General features: G+C 36.2%; 1 protein-coding gene across 2 annotated transcripts in view; it reads right to left on the bottom strand.

Annotated features, from left to right (window-relative positions):
• NEK7 (NIMA related kinase 7) overlaps positions 1-19,064 on the bottom strand; it is a 129,860-nt gene that overhangs the window by 68,028 nt on the left and 42,768 nt on the right. For both annotated transcript variants that reach the window (XM_037497221.2, XM_037497222.2), the window contains exon 2: positions 14,322-14,406. In XM_037497221.2, the coding sequence (XP_037353118.1) occupies positions 14,322-14,378 (57 nt within the window). In that variant the 5' untranslated portion in view covers positions 14,379-14,406. The remainder of the gene's footprint in view (positions 1-14,321; positions 14,407-19,064) is intronic.

Here is a 19,064-nt window from a genome sequence, read left to right on the forward strand (position 1 = left end):
TGCAGGTTTGTAATCACACATTTACATATGCAATGACCTACATTTGCATGTCAGATCACACACTGTCTTGGTTTATTAAGACTGGCCACCTCCCTGTGCTTGGCGGCCAGAGTGGCGAGAGAGGGCCAGAGGGTGGTGTTTTTTGGCAGTTGAGGGATGAACTGCCACCAAGGATTAGGTTGATATGGCCTGAGCATTAGACACTTCATTAGACGTAATCTGTTTAACAGTGGGCAGAGTATGTAAACTTCACAGCCCATTTGCGGCACCTTTTTCCCCCCATGGCCTTTCTTCAAAGGGCAGTGTGGTTGAGTGACAGCTTGTCTCATCTGCTCCCATGTCCTGTCATCCAGTGTAGACTTGGAGAGCTGACATGAGAAGGAGCATAGCTGCACATCTCCCACTACCCTTGGGTCTTTGCCACACTGCAATTTGTGTAAAAACAAGCTTGTATAGGATGAGGTCTCCTTTAAGAGTCCATCAGATTGGTAGTAAACATAGTTCAGCAATATTCTACTACATTGTATTCAACGCCATACCTCATTTTGATGAGGTAGCACAGGTAGCACTACATTAAGTGCTTTAAAGAAAGACAGCATCATCAAATGAGTGGCCACTCAAGTGAGAACTCTTTTTTTAAGATAAGGCATGTTCTCTTTTTTGAGTGATATCCATTTCCCCATATATTTCTGAGTCAGCATTTGAATTACCAGCAATAAAATAATTCAGCAAAATGATGAAATTCAATCAGTAGGAAATACAAAGCACATAAAACCACTTTAATTACATGATTTGTGTTCTCCATTTGGTCTATAAACTGGGTCTTGATCTCTTGCAGACCCTTGACCTTCATGACTCAACTGCATAAAATGGCTTTTGTATTGTACATGAGTCACTTAAAAAACCTTAAACTTGTATGCAAGTAAAACCTATCCTGTTTCTTCCACTAAAAGATGAGGGTAATGCTTCTGTACCTATGACAGAGGGCTCTTAAATCACTTCACACCTAGCCGTGGGCCTCACCCACCAGCCACGCCATTGGTTCGCCAAGTACACCACAGCTTTGGCCCCTCCACGCAAGGCATTTGCTTGTCTTCATATCTTCTAAATAATTTCACTTTGCACACCCAACAAACCTAAACTCATCCTTGAGATTCAACTGTCAGCCCTTCCCAGGAATCATCTTCAGCTCACTCAGGCAGCTTTATTGGTTACTACCCTGTGCCTCCATAGGAGTTCACAGCAGTCATTCAACTCTATAAACACGTGTACAAACTCAGGCACTAAGCTAGGGTCTCACAATGGATTTTAATTATTTGTTTATTTGTATATATAAATATATATGAGTATATATATTTTCTCCCTCCAAAGTAGAGACCAAGTATCTTTGTGTCCAGATGCCACAAAGGTGGTCTGACATGTGGTAAACAAAAAATATTTACAAAATAAGTGGATGCGGGCTTCCCTGGTGGCGCAAGGGGTTAAGCAGTGCACTATAAAGCAATCTGCAGTCTCTGCAGCACAAGTTCAATCCCCGGCCGGCCAGGGAGCAACCCACATGGCGCAGCAGACCTCTCCTGTCTCACCGGCTGCTCCCCTCAGCAGTGTACTTCGGTCAATCTGCCTGTTCTGCTCCCTACTCTGTCTCTGGTGAATCCTCTCACACACCTCCCCCCTCCAGCATCTCTGGCCTGTACCCCAGCTCTTGCATGCATAAATAAATAAATCTTGAAAAAAAAAAAATAAGTGGACTGGCCTCCTCAGTGGTGCAGCAGTTGAGTGCTGGGTTGAGAAGCAGCCCGCAGCCTCTGCAGCAACAGTTTGATCCCTGGCCACCTGGTGAGGGTCCCACATGGTGCGCAGACCTCTCCTGCCACCCACTGCTCCCCTCAGCAGTGTATTTCGTCAGTCTGTCTGTTCTGCTCCCTGCTCTGGCTCTGGTGAATTCTCTCACCCTCCCGCGCTTCTGACTGTACCCAGTGCTTGTATAAATAAATAAATGTCTTAAAAGAATAAATAAATAAATAAATAAATGGATGTAACTGAAGATGTGAATGAATTTAAAAGACTTTAAAACACATAGTGCACGATAGTGACTATGACGGCTCTACATAGATCTGTGACAAGCAGTATAGTGCAATGTAAAGGCTTCAGACCTGCAAAACTTCCTCTAACAGCTCCCAACAGGAGAAATGGAGAATTCCCTTTAATCCCCATAATTAGATGATTTAATCAGTAATCCACTCACTGTCCCTGTAAGAACAATATGGGCAGCAATGAACAGTGTTTCAAATCAGTCTTGCTCCAAAGCCTGACCTAGATAAGGAATTATAGGAAGAATCTACTGAATTCCCATACAGCCCAGTAGAATAAAGCACAGGTCCTAGAGTTAGAGAACAAGCCCACATCTAAATCCTAGTTCTGATAGTATCTTTTGGAGCTGGGCAAGACATCCAAATATTGTTTCCTACTTTTGTAAAATGGGGTAGGTCTACCCAAGGAATTGTGAGTTTGATGACAAATAAAAATGACAGAGCCATGCACACAGCAGGTGCTCACTAAAATTTAAGACTCCCTTACCCAACTGTGCTAGTGGTAATATCCCTTCACCAAACTACTTTTGTAGAGGGCTCTTATGTCTATGGAGCCTACTTTATGTCCTTTATTTTTCAAGAATAAAATTCTTTTTTATTATAAACAAACATAAATCCTGAGATTTGAAACTTACATTGCCCAATATTAAATAGTGATTGTATCTATTTTAGTTTGACCCATCTTATGTTAGAACATAGGTTTGAAATTTTTTTTTTTAATTGAGATAACACTGGTTTGCAACACTGTGATTCAGAGAGACAGGATCACACCTCCTCAGATGAATGTCACAACACCACATCCACCACCCACTAAGACACCCGAGTCCTCTACCATAGTCCACTGTGCACCCCCTTCCCAATTTTCTAACAATTAAGAGTTTACCTTTATCTGTTGGTAAGTTTCCCATATGACAATGGCATACTCAGTAGGAGTTCTAAGTATCAACCAACCCTGAGTTCTCACTTCCAACTGGGATACCAATTTATCACATGGTTTGTCTTTTTGATTCATGAATGAAAATAGCTTAATCCACTCTACCCAGAGTCTTTTTTAATAATTATTGGGAGAGGGAGACCATATACATAAAACTATATTCAGTGGTAATTAGGCTATCTGGTAGGAGCACCCTTAAAATAAAGTTAAAAACTACATGTAAGGTGGTAAGTGAAAACTAAACTTTTGGTGGTGATCAGAAGGTAGTATATACAGTTGTCAAAGTATAGTGCTGTGTTCCTGAAACATTCTTAACAAACCAATGTTACTTTAGTAAAATACTTTTTAAGTTAGAAATTGCAGGCAAACTGAAGAGAATAAAGTCCATAAACCCTATGAATTTGAAACCGCATGTTCCTTGCGACAAAAAAAACCTGAGGAAGGGTATGGCTAACTAGTACACAGTATCTTCTGAAATTACTATTTATCACATAAGTATTTTCAAACATTCATTTCTGAAAGAAGTCTTAAAATGCACCTAGTGAACATGGATAACATAAGTTTACATAAGGTTTTTTTTTTTATAGAACATTATTTCTTTATTGCTATCCATGAGATGCAACACTCACTTAAAGGCATAATGAAAAATAACCTTAGAAACATATTACATTTTCATGAAATAATGTTTAGCTTTTTGAACTGTCTAAATCTACACAGTGAAAGGCTATACTATAAAAGCATTCTGAAATCTAAGAAAAATACTCAAAATAACATATGACAACTAAGAAATCAAATCCTACAGTGAACAAAGCTTTATGCAACCCTTGAATATTCTGGGTTATGAATGAATCTCTTGTCTAGATCACATAACACCAGATCTTGCTAGTTGGGATTCACTTTTCCGTACAATCTACTTACTGCTTCCTTCATATGGATACTTTTCATTTTAAAATAAAATTCATCCGCTGTGCTACTGGCTCTTATTCTCACAGGTGCTGAGTGACTCTTTAAACAATTAATAAATTCCTAGAACCAACTTAATATCTTTAACTTGTTTTAAATTTGAAGGCAAGGACATTTAATGAGCAATAAGATAATTCAGGATAACATAATGATCGTAATTCTCTCTGGGGAAATTAGAACAGTCACAGCATGGACTCAATAGAATCCCCAGGGAGAAAATCATGTGCTGATAATTCCTAGAGGTATTGTTATCAATGATCTATTATATAAACCAGTATTAATTACAATAATTAACATTACTAATAAGGTTTTCATCGTTATTGTAACTTCATCTTTTACTGGTCGTTTTCATATCACTGATTACATAAATTAATAAATTTCTTTATATTTATATTAATATTACTTAATTTCTCCAAAATTTAAAAGTTACAAAACTTCAAAATGTCCTTCAATTTTATTTAGCAATAAAGCTAATACTATGATCTTGAAAAATATGTTGCTCATAGCCAAGCTACATAGATGAGAATATTCTTTCAGTAATATCTAACACAACACAATATTATTTTCTATAAACTGCACTAGAAATGAAACACAAAACAACTACAAATACACCGCATGATTTCTTGATTTCAAAAATAACCTATCTAAGTATCTGGGATAAATATCAGTTCAAACAATATGCCATTAATTATTATAACCTGACTACTTATCAAACAATGGAAGAAATTCACTATAGAATAAGAAAAGTGAGTGGATGGATATAACCAATTATCTAGTTAAACATTTATAAGACCCTGGTATTTGTAGTGTTTAATCACAGTTATATTACACAGCATAATAATCACTACATCCAAATTATGACAAAGACACTCCCATCTTCCTATTCCCCCATGACCGCCACCAGTTCTACCTGGCAAAATTAAATACAGAGAGAAAAAGCCTGTTACTGGGAGAATCAGCGATAGATATACAGACAGAGATAGTGGGAAGAGGTTTTTATAAATTTATTCTACAAATATTAAAAGGTGAAAGTGGCTAAATGAATACATAATACAAAAACAATAAAAAGAGAATGGACAAAATAAATAGAATCTAATATTTACTCTGCATATATTTAAGTACTATGCAGAGAAAGAGTGATATACTGAAGAATAAGTAGATAATTATTTTAGATTAAGAAATTTGGGAATGACTTGCTGAGGAGGTGACATTTATACCAAGATTAAAACATCAGAAGGAAAGGAAATAGCAGTCATAGCAGAAAAGAACAATTGGAAAAAATGTCTTAAGGAGCTTGGTGTGCTTAAGGAACAGCAAAGAGGACACTGCTACTGGAGTACAGAGTAGTGGAGACAGCAGTAGAGAAAAAGGTTCAAGAAGTAAGCCTTGACAAAAATCAGAGTGCTTTGACAGCAAAAGTAACGCGTTTGAGTTTGAAGCGGAGGGGCACTATATTACGTGACCTAATGAATATATTTTACAAAGATAATCATGAAGCTTGGTGGAGAAGAAATTGGGGAGGACCATGGGTAAATCAAGAGTGGAGGCAGGGAGTCCGGACAAAAAGTCCGAGACTTACAGTTAGAGAAGGACAGCAGAGGGTATCAGAACATCATCTTGAGCTAGAGTCAAAGGAACTGCTGAATAAAAAAAATCTAAGCAAGGAGCAGTGAGAAATTACTAACGTGGGGCTAGAACATTTGTAGAATAGCCATTTATTGGGGTGGACATGGCTAAAGCAGCAGCTGTTTGTGAGGAAAGCTGGTAATAAAAAATGTAATGAAGGATATGTGATAGAAAACCAAGCAATGGGATGAGAAATCTGGGGGTCAGGACAATGACTGGCAGAATGTTGTCATCACTATCCACAATGAAAGCTCCGTATCAACTCTAAAGGTAGAGTATTATTCTTCTCATTTATGGGCAAGAAAAGGATGGCTTACAGATAGTTAAATAATTTGCCCACCATCACATAGCTACCAAGTGGAGGTTTCAAGAACTTGTCCAACTTAATTTAACTTCAGAGATGATGGCATTAACCCCCACACGAAACAGCCAGGGTTTCTGCTTCCTTCCAGCAAATCTACATATTTCTCCCCATAAATGGTGGTGCTGCAACAGGCTACCATCCTCAACTTCTCTTCTCACTCATTATTCAGCCTCTCCTATGGAGTGGTTCTGGAAGTTAGTGTTGAAAATGATTCTGAGCACTCCCATGTCAGCCATCAGAACTTTATTGTAACTCTTCTAGAAACTCCTCTTTCTTCATCCCTTTGTTCTCCCACACTGAATGAGATCAGTCAAGGAAAAGCAAAATAAAAAGGGTGCATCATTAAATTTATTCTATGCAAATGTAGCTGGAGACAGAAATATCAAAATGTCTCAATTTGGGAAATGTGTCTTATGATTATTTAGTAAAAAAAGTGTATGAAACATTATCAGTCATATGAAAAAGCCCTAAGATTCACAAAATAATGATATAAGAGAAGGCAACATATAAAGGTACCCTAAATGTTAAATAATACAACTTTGATCTAACAAACACATTAGAATGCATATATATTCAATGTTGCTCTTCAAAACAGTTAACAAGGAAAGGTATCTGAGAGGTCTCTTCCAATACTGAAAATATCTGAAATTCCTCCTTTAGAATTATAACCAGATCTAGTTTATTGAGATCTATGATCTATGATTGAGACCACATGAAAATGACTAGCCTCTTTAAGAAGATACCCTCATTTTGGTCAAAAGAATACCAAGACTAGTTAATTCAGCAAATAGATACTTGACTCCAAAGGATTCTAGTATCCAATTCAACCTCAAAAATTAAACCATGTTTATTACTGTAATTATTAAATTTACATTTCATGCTCTAAACTAGTTCCAAAAAAAGTTGGAAAATTATTTTGATTTTTGGTTTTATCTTTGCCCACATTACTGTGAACAGATCAAGTAGAAATTTCCAACAGCAGTTGAGAGTCCTTATTGTATTCCCATGCTACATCTATATTTTTTTTTAAATAATAAATTTTATTTTTATATTCCCCATACAATTGCAGCCCCCCATTCTGACCCCAATCCCTCCCCTCCCACCCCCGCCCCCCAAAAAGTGTCTCTGGTTCATAGTTTTTTGTTGATTTTGATTTTCACTTTCTTATAGTTATTCATTTTCCTGGTCCCTTATTTAAGTTTTCTAGATTCCTGCTATGAGTGAGACCATCCGGTATTTTTTTTTCTTTTTGCTTATTTCGCTGAGCATGATCCCTTCCAGCGCCATCCATGTTGCTGCAAATTGCATGTGTTTATCTTTTTGAATGCTGAGTAATATTCCATGGTATATATACCACATCTTCTTGATCCAGTCATCTATTTTGGGGCATTTGGGCTGTTTCCAAAGCTTAGCTATTGTAAACAGTGCTGCAATAAACATAGGGGTGCAGGTGTTCTTTGGAATTGATGTTTCTGTGTCCTTTGGGTAAATACCTACATCTATATTTTTAAGGTATTTGCTTTATAATTTGAAGAAAACATGTTCCTAATATGCAAATATGAATGCCAGAAATTCAAAACTCAACCAAACTTTAAATATTTTGAAATCACTTCTCATTGGGCAGCTTTCTTAATCCTCTATATTGTGAGTCTTTTCCTAAAAACAATTCTTACTAAAATTATGTAATATTTACATAATACTATTAGAATTAAAATATTTAGTTGGTAAAAAGGTAAAAAATTAATTTAACTTTCAGTTAGAGATGGTGGTTTCAATTTAAAATACCACACTGGTAGAATGGGGGGGTTGCAATTTGAAATACCACACTGGCAGAATGGGGGGGTTGCAATTGTATGGGGAATATAAAAATAAACTTTATTATTTAAAAAAATAAAAAAATAAATTCTTAATTTTTTTTAATATCCTGATGTGTTAAAATAAATAAATAAATGAATGAATGAATGAATAAATAAATAAATAAAATAAAATTACCACACTGGGAACTGAAAAACATGATCAGATTCAAGCTTCCACCAGTGTCCTTCAAGGTTTCCAGACCATTCAAGAACTGTAAACAAACTAATCGGGTTCCTATGGGTACCCTGAAGGGGATGTAAATGGAGGTTTCAAAGGGCCTCAGTGCAGGAGTCTCACAAAAGAAGTGGTCTGAAAGAAGCACTGTGCATGAAAAAGGCTACTGCTTCTACCTCCTGGTCCTAATAGCATATGGATATAGAAAACAGTAGCTTCCACTAGGGAAAAAGACCTTGAAAGCAGTGTCCTTAGGGAAAGAGTCCTGCTGTGTTCCAAGTAAAGCAAGGTGGTAACCAAAAAAAAAAAAAAAAAACAAAAAAAAAAAAAAAACAATAAGAGATGGAGAATGTAGATGAAAAAGTAGTATATATGAATTATATTATGAAAAAGAAGTATATAATGAAAATGTAGATGAATAAGTGAATGTAGATTAAAAAAGTATGTATGAAGTATATAATGAAAAATAAGTTTCATATATATTTACATATTTTGAGACTCTTTAAGAGGTGGTGCTTGAAAAGAGAGAATGAGTTGGTATGAAATCAAGTTTGTAGTCATTCAACAAATATTTCTTGATTGCCTACTATATACTGGGAACTAGGGATAAAACTTATACACTAGGAGGAGAAGACAGACACAATGAACAAAATGAAAAATGATAAGGTGACAAATTGTGCAGTGAAAAATATATCATTGAAGGCATACTGGGTGGGTATGAGGTTTCAATTTCCTTAAACAAAGAAGGTGATATTTAAGTATATACTTGAAGATAAAAGAGTGAGCTGATGAAAACCTATTGGAAGGTTTTAAACAGACATGATTTGACTAAAATTTTCTATTTAAATGTTATGTAATTTTGTATTGATTTTTGCATGGCGAATAGAATGAAAGCAGGCAAATGTGCAAGAAAAGAGATAAACTGGAAAACTACTGCAATAAGGTATGTGAAAAATTAAAATAACTTTCACCAGAATGGTAGCAGTGGAGGAGGTAAGAAATATTCCAAATTTAAACATATCTAAACACATTTTAAAGGCAGAATCTGCAAACAGATTAGGTAAGAGATGAGGGAGTCTGGAAGAAGTCAGGGGTAGCTCTAGGGGCTTTCGTCTGAGCACCTGAAAGGATGGACTTGCCACTACTGAGATAAAGAATGACAAAATGGTTTCAAGGGAATATTTACAGTTCAGTTTCAGTCATATCAGGTTTGAGACATGGAAATTGGATGGCAAGTAGGCAACTGGATACATGAATTTGGAATTCAGGACAGAGGTCCAGGTCAAATACATATTTGAGAGTTACCAGCATAAAGATGGTAAGGGAAAATAAGCAATGTGAGGACCAATAAGACAAGTGAAAAACAGGTTCTGGAAAGCCAAGGGAAGAATAGGTTTCAAAAAAGAGAGCAGGATCAACTGTCACATACAGCTGTTAAGACAAGTAAGAGGAGGGCTGAGGACTGAACACTGTACTGAGCGACATCAAGTCACTGGAAACCTTGACAAGAAGTGCTAAGGCAGTATGATGGAGAAGAGAAGCATAGTTAGGGTACATGCAAGAGTGTGAAAGGAGAATGGAAGGCAGAACAACAGGTAAATCTTTCTAGGAGTTTTGCAATAAAAGGGAGCAGAAAACAGGTTTTACAGTTGGAGGGAAGAAAAGTTTCAAATGCTCTTGGGGGGGGGTTGTTTTATTTTATTGTTTAAATAGAAGAAATAACAGCATAATAGTATGCTCATGGGAAGGACGGGGTAGAGGGAATGGATGTGGGATCTGGTGACCAAGGAGTATGCCCGTTGAGAATAGGGAGAGCTAGTTAATCTGATGACAGAAAAGGCAGTTCCCTTATGATTGCTTTAGTTTTTTTCAATGAAATAGGAAGCAAGGGCATGAGCTGAGAGTGAGGACAGGAGCCAATGCACTGGGAATTTGAGGAGAGAAAAGATATGAGCAGTCAGTGAGGATAGTGGGGGTGGATGGACTAAGAATCTGACCACTGAGTAAAATGAGGGTTTACCTGAGGTTCTTGGTCACGAATGTAAAAAACTATGGCAAAAACTTCTTCCCTCAAAATAGCTGCTGCTTATCATCCTATGCATATATCAATGAAGTTATTCTTTATCCAATGAACTGTTAAAAGGAGAACTTTACACCTCAATTTCTATACAGACTTCCAAACAGAAGCTCTACTCAAGGCTATATGACAAATAACTTGACAAAAATAAACATCCAAAGAAACAATTCAAATGATGACCCTTGTTCATTGTGGGCTTACTTCCTTGGTACCTAAAATATACCCTGATAATTATGCTACACATGCTACAAAGTGTACATAATCTCATTTCTCCACTTTCACTGACAGAGATGTCAAAAACACAAATGGACTGTAGTTTGGGCTGCCATGAAGCATAAATGGAATGGTTGTTCTTGGGTTGGAACACTCCCCAGACAAGATTCTCATACCTTCCAAGTTATTAAAATAAGAAATGTTTATTTTCCTACCTGGAATGCTGATCTTGGATGTCTTGCCCCTTTCACTGATAGCCAAAACACTAGATAACTTCAAATTTACTAATAAAAAACTAAGTCCTAATAATTATTAGTTAATCTTCCCTCTAATCACTCTCCCAAATTCTTAGACTTATACTTATTATAACCATTTCATATTTAACTTTATGATATAAAAGAATGTTCCAGTCTTCTTCATTAAATGACCATAAATCAAATTATTCAGAAAATGTTGTAAATTTCTGTTGTTTAAAATTAGTCTCATAGGGCATCCCTGGTGCTGCAAGGGGTTAAGAGGCAACCTATGAAGCTGTCCGCAACTGCAGTACGAGTTCGATCCCCAGCCAGGGAGGAACCCACATGGCAAGGAGACCTCTCCTGTCTCGCCCGCTGCTCCCCTCAGCAGTGTATTTCAGTCAATCTGCCTGCACTGTACCCTGCTCTATCTCTGGTGAATCCTCTCACCCACTGCAACTCTAGCCTGTACCCCAGTTCTTGTATGCATAAATGAATCTTAAAAAAAAATTTAAAAATTAAAAAAATTAGTCTCATAGTAAAAGACAAATATTTTACTATTTCTGTAGCCATCTTTTACTCAATCTATATATTTTTTAAAGATTTTTATTTATTTATGCATACATGAACTGGGGCACAGGCCAGAGGTGTGGGGGGGGGGACGCGCAGTGAGAAGGTTCACTAGAGACAGAGTGGGGAACAGGACAGGCAGACTGACTGAAATACACTGCTGAAGGGGAGCAGCGGGCCAGAAAGGAGAGGTCTGCTGTGCCATGAGGGTAGCTCCCTGGCCGAGGATAGAACTCAGGCTGCAGAGGCTGCAGACAGCTTCACAGTGCTGTGCTTAATCCCGTGCGCCACCAGGGAGGCCTAATCTATATTTTTTTAATTAAGCTAAATTCATTGTTTCATAACAGTCGAAAACCCAAGACAATATATAGGGTAAGAATCTACTTAAAATGTCCTTTCAGTATCTTTTAGTCCTTAGTGGAAGGTATCATAAAAAGGAAGGAAAAGATAAAAGAGGGAAAGGGAGGGAGGAGAGGAAACAAAAGAAAGTTGATAGAAAAAAATTCCCCTCAATGCAAGAGAATGAGAGGAATGCAAAACGAAAATTAATAAAGATGACAAAATTTACCATTCTAAAACTTAATAATAAGGAACACATACTGTACTAAAACTGAGACCACACATTATATATTATGGGGTGAGAGTATCTCAAAATAAGAAAAGGCTAGACCAGAATACATATCACTCATCATTCTAACAGGGACTTGGTATTTGACACTTAGAAAGCTGACTTCCTCGGGCTTCTGTTTATGTCCAGACTTCCATTAGCATTACAAAAGTGAAAGAAGTCGCTTGGCTAACCATATGTTGCCACATCATCCCCATTATTCAGGCCAATGGTGTGGAACCAAACAAAAGAAGGTTGTCAACCTGAACAGAGGCTGTCCTTTCCCAGCCTTTTAAAATAATGCTACTGAGAACAGTAACATTTTTCAAAGACTTAATAAGCAATAACACCTATAAGCTCTTGTCAGGTAATCTTTCTTTCACTGTCTCACACCATCAGTCTGAATAAGGAGGGGAAAACAAATCCCCCCTCCCCCTCTTGCCACAGGCAGCTAAACCTGATGACACTTGCCTGTTTCCAACAGGGAGGGACGTCCACCCACACAGGAGCAGCGGCAGGGGGCACGAGGGAAAGGAACAGTGTGAAAAGAGATGCAAAATCATGTATATAATCTTGAAATTTATGCTATGTGGCAGCCTAGGGTCTCCTAGGAAAACAATTACTCTCATTTTTACCTCCTACTGCCATGCCGACCTTTCCTGGTTGGTGAATCAGTAGGAGGCAAAAATGCAAGTGCTTTTTTTTTTTCCTTTGAAACTTAAGAGCTGCTCAAAACTGCATTTCAAAATCATAATGCAAACTATCTATTTTTAAGGCACTTCTTTTATTGTCTTTGCTAAAAACAACAGTGTTTTTTGTGTGCCTGTAAAATTGGTACTAAGATATGTCCACATCTAATGGACAGAAGTAGCTTATTATACTGTTGATAATTTATGACCATACACAAAATACAGTGGGTAGTTTTTTTTTTTTAATCATCTCGAAATTAAAATATTGGTGTTACCCTAAGCTAAAGGGTCTCTTTTCTGGCTATAGATAACACCACTATGCAAAATTCAATTACATATAAGGCTGATTAAATGTGCATTTGAGTCTCTGGTTGGTTTTAATTAGATGCTCTTAGTGAATGTCTGCTCCATGTCAGAACTGCCTTTCCACAGAACACCCAGGTAAGGCAGACACAGTCCTGTTTTACAAGGAAAGTTGATCCCAATAGGAGAGAGAAAGAAAATGCCCATATGAAATGACACAAGGGTGTCAGAAATACCAGAAGACATATATAAAGAATATATCTTGATGTTTCCAAGAAAAGATAATACATCCAGAAAATCTAAAAAAGCTTCATGGTAAGGATGGCATTTTAGATGGTCCTTGAAGGATGGTCAGGATTTCCAAAATTAGAGAAGATGGAGGGTGTAAAAGGAACAAAATCACAGATCATTTATTTATGGGCAACATTTTCTGACCTACATGCTTTACAAATGCTGAGTCTTAAAGAAATCAATAGATGTGAGGGGTGGAAGGGGAGGATCTCCAAGTAAAATAAGCTTGGAAATCACTACACCCTCCCCCGCTCTTGGAAATTCATAAGGAAAGGCTGTGAGGAAGCACTGTCATAAAGTAACTGTTTAACCCAAGTCTCCCAAATCTACCTGACTCCATAACTCATTTCAAAGAACATTCACCAGTCCTTCAAATGACTTCAGAACTGCTATCTAAGCAGAATTGCGGCAAGGCTAGCAGAGTAAATTGAAGACAAACTGTACAATGCCTCAAACACCAGACCAAGAAACATAGTCTATATGAAAAACAAAAATGAGGTGCTGACCCTATGTTGGGCCATTTTTTTAATGAGGTATTATTGGCATAACAGTATGTTAACTTGATTGTGAAAATCAGTTTTGAGGAGCTCTTACATATCAAAGGGTAAAAAATAAGCGCTTGCAAATAGTTATTATGTTGACATATTAAAGTACATCATAAAAATTTGATATTTGTATAAACTACAAAATGATCACCACAATAAGGATGGTTAATATCCTCCACCATACGTAGTCACAGAAAACTGGGAGGAAAGGAGTGTTTGTTATTTCAAACATGTCATTATATATAGAGCTTTATGGCAGCATCCATTATGAATGTAGGAGGCTAAACAATGAATTTCAAATAATGTGTGCACATTGTTTACTAAGACATACATTTTATGGAACAAAACTGTAAGCAACTACTTAACAGGAGTAACACCCCCAGAGTGGATAAAGGTAACAAGGGAAAATGCAGTTGGGACAATGCAGGATTAGCTGGTTAAGGCAAGGGAGGTAGAAAATACAGACACTCCACACCCGCAACGCATTCTCATTTTTTTTTTGCCTCCCTAAGCCCAATCTTAACCCTCAAAGCCTAACTATGGGTCATTCAATTATAGGTATAAGGTAAAACTATCCTTGTTTCATATTTGTATATAAGAACTAAGTATTATAAGACACTATTTTAAAATATAAACAATTGTGACAAAAACTCTGAAATTCGTAATTAGCAAGTTTTGGCTACTTTATTTCCTAAAGCATCTATAAAAGTACTCCTTCCTTCCTCTCATATTTAGTATAGCTATAAATACTGATGCTAGCTTATATTAGAATAAATTACCTGTGGCTGGAACTGAGGAACAGGTGGCCCTTGCATTCCTTGTGATTGTTCATCCATTGTCCAAAGCAACAGGAACTTTAAAAATCTGCAAAAATGTAAAGTCAAAATTTAATCAATGTTATCATTACCAATTTGTGTTGCTATTCATAAGCCTGATACATACATTAAAAAATTAGAAATTTACCTAACCCTTGCAAACTAGTCATTAAGATATCCCATACTCTCATGTCTGCCATTTGCTAAATCCAAGCTCTGTGGCACTAACATAAATATTCAGTCTCAACTACTTCCATTTTCAAAAGAAGTATTATATACTTAGCAAATCCCAGTTCTCCAGATTGAATTCTGTCTTCTCCATTTTGCCTTACTAAACAAGGGGGTTTAATCTTCACCTTCCCCAATGCCAATGAAGGCAATTACCATGGCACTTCCTACAATCATGCTCCAATGTCTTACAGCCCTAAAATGTACTCTGTCTTCATTTTCTAAAAATGTTAATGCTTTTGTTCTGAATGTCCAACGCAATAATGCTTACTGTGATTTCTAGGTTTAAACTTAAAAAGGTCAGTTCTCATGAGAGTTTTCACTTTTTTATGCATTCTTTCCTTACAATTATATAACATTCACTCACTAATTCAGTAAACATTAGCTGAAGACCAATTATATGACAAGTACTACACAAAACTCAAGAACTGAACTAAAAATGACAAAAGCACTGCAGCTACTTTTGCCCTGATTCCTCACAATGCCAAGTGTTTCTAAGTTCTTTGAAAATGCAATTTTATAACTAAAATCCCGTGGGCTAAAAAACTAGGGCTCGTTTAAATGGGATTAACTAAATGGAGAAAGTAAACACATCATTTCATGACACTCTTTAAAAAACAATAAAATATTTTAGACATAAGTTGTCTGTAATGCAAATATTTCTATCTCATGATTTGTCCTTTAAAAATACCCCTAATGACATCTTTCAATCAACTAATAAACAGAAATTTATACTCTTAATATGGTCTAATGAGTCAATATTTTCCTTTATGATTATTGCCTTTGGGAACTATTTAAGTATAAAAAATAAAATAAAAAGTTCAAAGCAACTTTAGAAGTGATTTCATCTAGTAATCTGCACAAAAGAGAAATCATAATATCCCAGACACAGCTAGCTGCACAAAAGAGAAATCACCATATCCCAAACACAGGTCACAGAGTTTCTGCCTGGAAAATAAACATCTATATGAAAATCTTATATAACATGTAAGCTTAACACATACAATGAATTAAAATCAGTAATATGTTCTATGCATCTCTAACGTGGTTCCATGTGTCACTGGAATCTTAATGCTATTATAAAATAAGAATATGTCGATGCTGATATATTTATATATTGATTGAATGACATTTAATACCGTTTATGTTTTAAAAGACAAAGATGGGCCTCCACGGTGGCTCAGTGGTTGAGCGCTGGGTTGCGAAGCTGCCCGCAGCCTCTGCAGCACCGGTTCAATCCCCAGCAGCTCCCCGGCCACCTGAGGAGGGTCCCACATGGCGCGCAGACCTCTCCTGCCGCCCGCTGCTCCTCTCAGCAGTGTACTTCCGTCCTTCTGCCTGCTCTGTTCCCTGCTCTGGCTCTGGTGAATTCTCTCACCCTCCCACGCTTCTGACTTTACCCAGTGCTTGTATAAATAAATAAATAAATCTTTAAAAAATAAATAAATAAAAGACAAAGATATTTATATTTTATCTCTTTCCACTAATCTCATAAATAAAATAAAAAATGCATTTTAATATTTGAAATGTTAATATGTATTCAGTCTTCAGGTACAAATTTCCTGTTACAGAGACCTGTCTGTACCATCTGTAGCTATATCTTCCATGCTCAGATCAACATTTAGCACAAAATAAGTCTCTGTCATAAAAACATCAAATAATTACCGCTAAAGTTTATTTAACGGGGCTCCCTGGTGGCGCAGGCGGTTGAGCACCACGCTGTGAGGCTGTCCGCAGCCACTTCAGTACAGGTTCGATCCCGGCCAGCCGGGTAGGGTCCCACAAGGTGCTGCAGACCTCTCCTGCAGTGCCTGCTGCTCCCCTCAGCAGTGTATTTCATCATTCTGCCTGTTCTGTTCCCCGCTCTGGCTCTGGCGAATTCTCTCACCCTCCCGCAATTCTGATTGTACCTAGTGCTTGTATAAATAAATAAATCTTTAAAAAAAAATAAATAAATCTGCTTTGACTAACAATGATACAAGATTCTAACTACTGAAAAATATTTTCTGTTCCCAAACTGGTATTTTGTTAATTCTATCACAGATTTTGTTTCTCTACAATCCTTGAAATCTTAAAATATTAAACTAGCTACATATCAATCTGAAGAGAGAGTTCACTTAAAACGGTTTTAAAAATTTTTCTTAATTTTTTTATTCTAAAGAGTTAAACTATACTAGCCTAAACTTATTTGACAGTTTTATATTCTGAAAATAGTTTTTCTTCAAACATCAAGAATATTCATAAAATCTCCAGGGTCTTTTCTAGTTATACATGACATTTAAATATTCTATGAGAGAACAGCAATAAGCTATATTTCACTAACCAAAACAGCTATAGCTTATGAAATAATACTAAAGAAGATCAACTGTATTAAAACAGCAACACTACATCCATCCAAAAGAAAGTTACTGGCTGAACTACATGAATATGTGACACCTGAAAAAATGAAAGGAGCCATGGAAACTTAAGGGTGACTGATACTTGGTAGAAGATAAACACTAAATTCATAACTAAATATTTTTCTTGGCCCCAAAGTCACCATTCAACAGGAATATTCCTGACCTCACCCTCCTGCCCCCATTTAATTGAGTGAGTCATCCAGCTTTTCCCACAATCTAGCCAGTGACTGTTGTGTAACAACAAAAAGAAAATTAAGTAGAAGTAATCAGCATCAATTGTTCACGTGTACTTCACTGTGTTATCACAGTGCCTAAGAGCTACTAAGATGGCTATCAGATCTTTGAAGAGAATGATGATGCCTTTAGAACATCAGGATCTCAGCATTAACAGTTCTAAACATTTAACTAACCAAACCCCAACCTTGGTTTCTAAAAGCCATTCTCCACTCAGCAAAGTGAGACTTTTTTTAGAGAAATGCTAACTTCCAGGGATGACTCTGGAACAAGTATAAGCTGAGAATGAAATGTCTTGTGCCAGAAAATATGGAAGTGCTCAAAGGAGAGTACAGACATGTCAAAAGGACAGTGAAACTATTCTGAACAGGGTGCCACTGACTTCATCTGGAGCAATTTGAGAGTAACATAACCCAATGAATACATTAAGAATCCATGAGTCCATAAATATAAAAATTAATAGTGAACAGGGGGAAGCAATGCCTCACAAGATGTCACCTAATAAAGAAAAAATGACGGAACTGAAAATTCCAGTCACCAGGGAAATCACTGATTCACGCAAGAATCATCAACAAATGCTAAACTAGTAGAAAAAGTTATTTACATTGTCTTAAAGTATCTCCCATCATTCACAAAAAAACATTTGTAATTACAAAGGGAAAAGAGTAATTTTATGTTAGAGAACTTAGCAGACATTACCTAAGCCAAGGATCAAAGTTCACCTCACCAGTAATGGAACATACAGACATCACCAAATATGGTGCACTTAGAAGAAAATATCACTCTGTAATACCCCTGTCAAAAATGCAAATCCTGAAGTTAAACATGAGGAAATACCAAGTAAGCCTAAATTAGGGACATCTATAAAATAATAGATCCATACTCTTCAAAACTGTCAATATCTTAAAATAAATACTGAATTTTAACCTCCTAAGTTTTAGGTGTGCATCACTGAGAATTAACGTGTCTATGCTACATTAAGTCTACCACTAAATCCTTTTTCTTATTTTATCACAAAGATGATAAAATATAGCAAAATCTTAACATTGGGGGAATCTGAATGAAGATTACATGGAAATTCTTCATTCTTGTATTTTTTTCTGTAAACCCAAAATTATAGCAAAATTGAAAGTTTAAAAAAATAAAGCTACAATATAAAAAAGAACAGCAAATTATGCTGTAATCAGCATCAACAAAGAACCAAAATGTAATCCCTTATGACAAAACCTTGAATTTCTCTCAACTAAATCTATTACTATCAAAAAATGTTATTTTAAAATTCTTCAGTCACTACAATTTAATAACCAATTATTTTTCATTTTTGGAAACTCATATTTTATATAATCTTGTGCTAATATTGTCTCCTAAAATATTATTTATACTAGTTTGGGTTCAAAAAATTCCTTTAAATACTAAACACCTTAAAAATAATGAAAAATAAATGCATGTATGTACACATACACATCAGTATGGTCCATTTTTTAATAACAGCTGACAATCTCTATGTAATCTGTAAAGAGTAAACCTAGGAAAAGCTATTTTACATACTTCATTCTTTCGTAACAATGATCAATTGCATCACTCCTTATCTAAAATATAACATTGTTTTATTAAAGACTCTGGAATTTCCTGCTCATTGCACAAAAAAAAAAAAAATTCACTATTCTCAAAGAAAGAAACAAGTTAAAAAGGGAAATACAAAACAAAATCAAGCACTGAAAAAGAAACAGAGGATCTAAATCTATTTCAAATCTAGTTCTAGTTTCCTTCATAGAGCAGAGTGTTCTATGTCAATTTTGTTAATAGTTTAATTAGCAGAAGGAAATGTAATATCAGAAATAATTTT

This window comes from Talpa occidentalis, unplaced genomic scaffold (assembly GCF_014898055.3).
Source record: "Talpa occidentalis isolate TD23 unplaced genomic scaffold, MPIMG_talOcc4v2.1 talOcc4.8, whole genome shotgun sequence".
In the NCBI taxonomy this organism is placed as follows: Eukaryota; Metazoa; Chordata; class Mammalia; order Eulipotyphla; family Talpidae; genus Talpa; species Talpa occidentalis.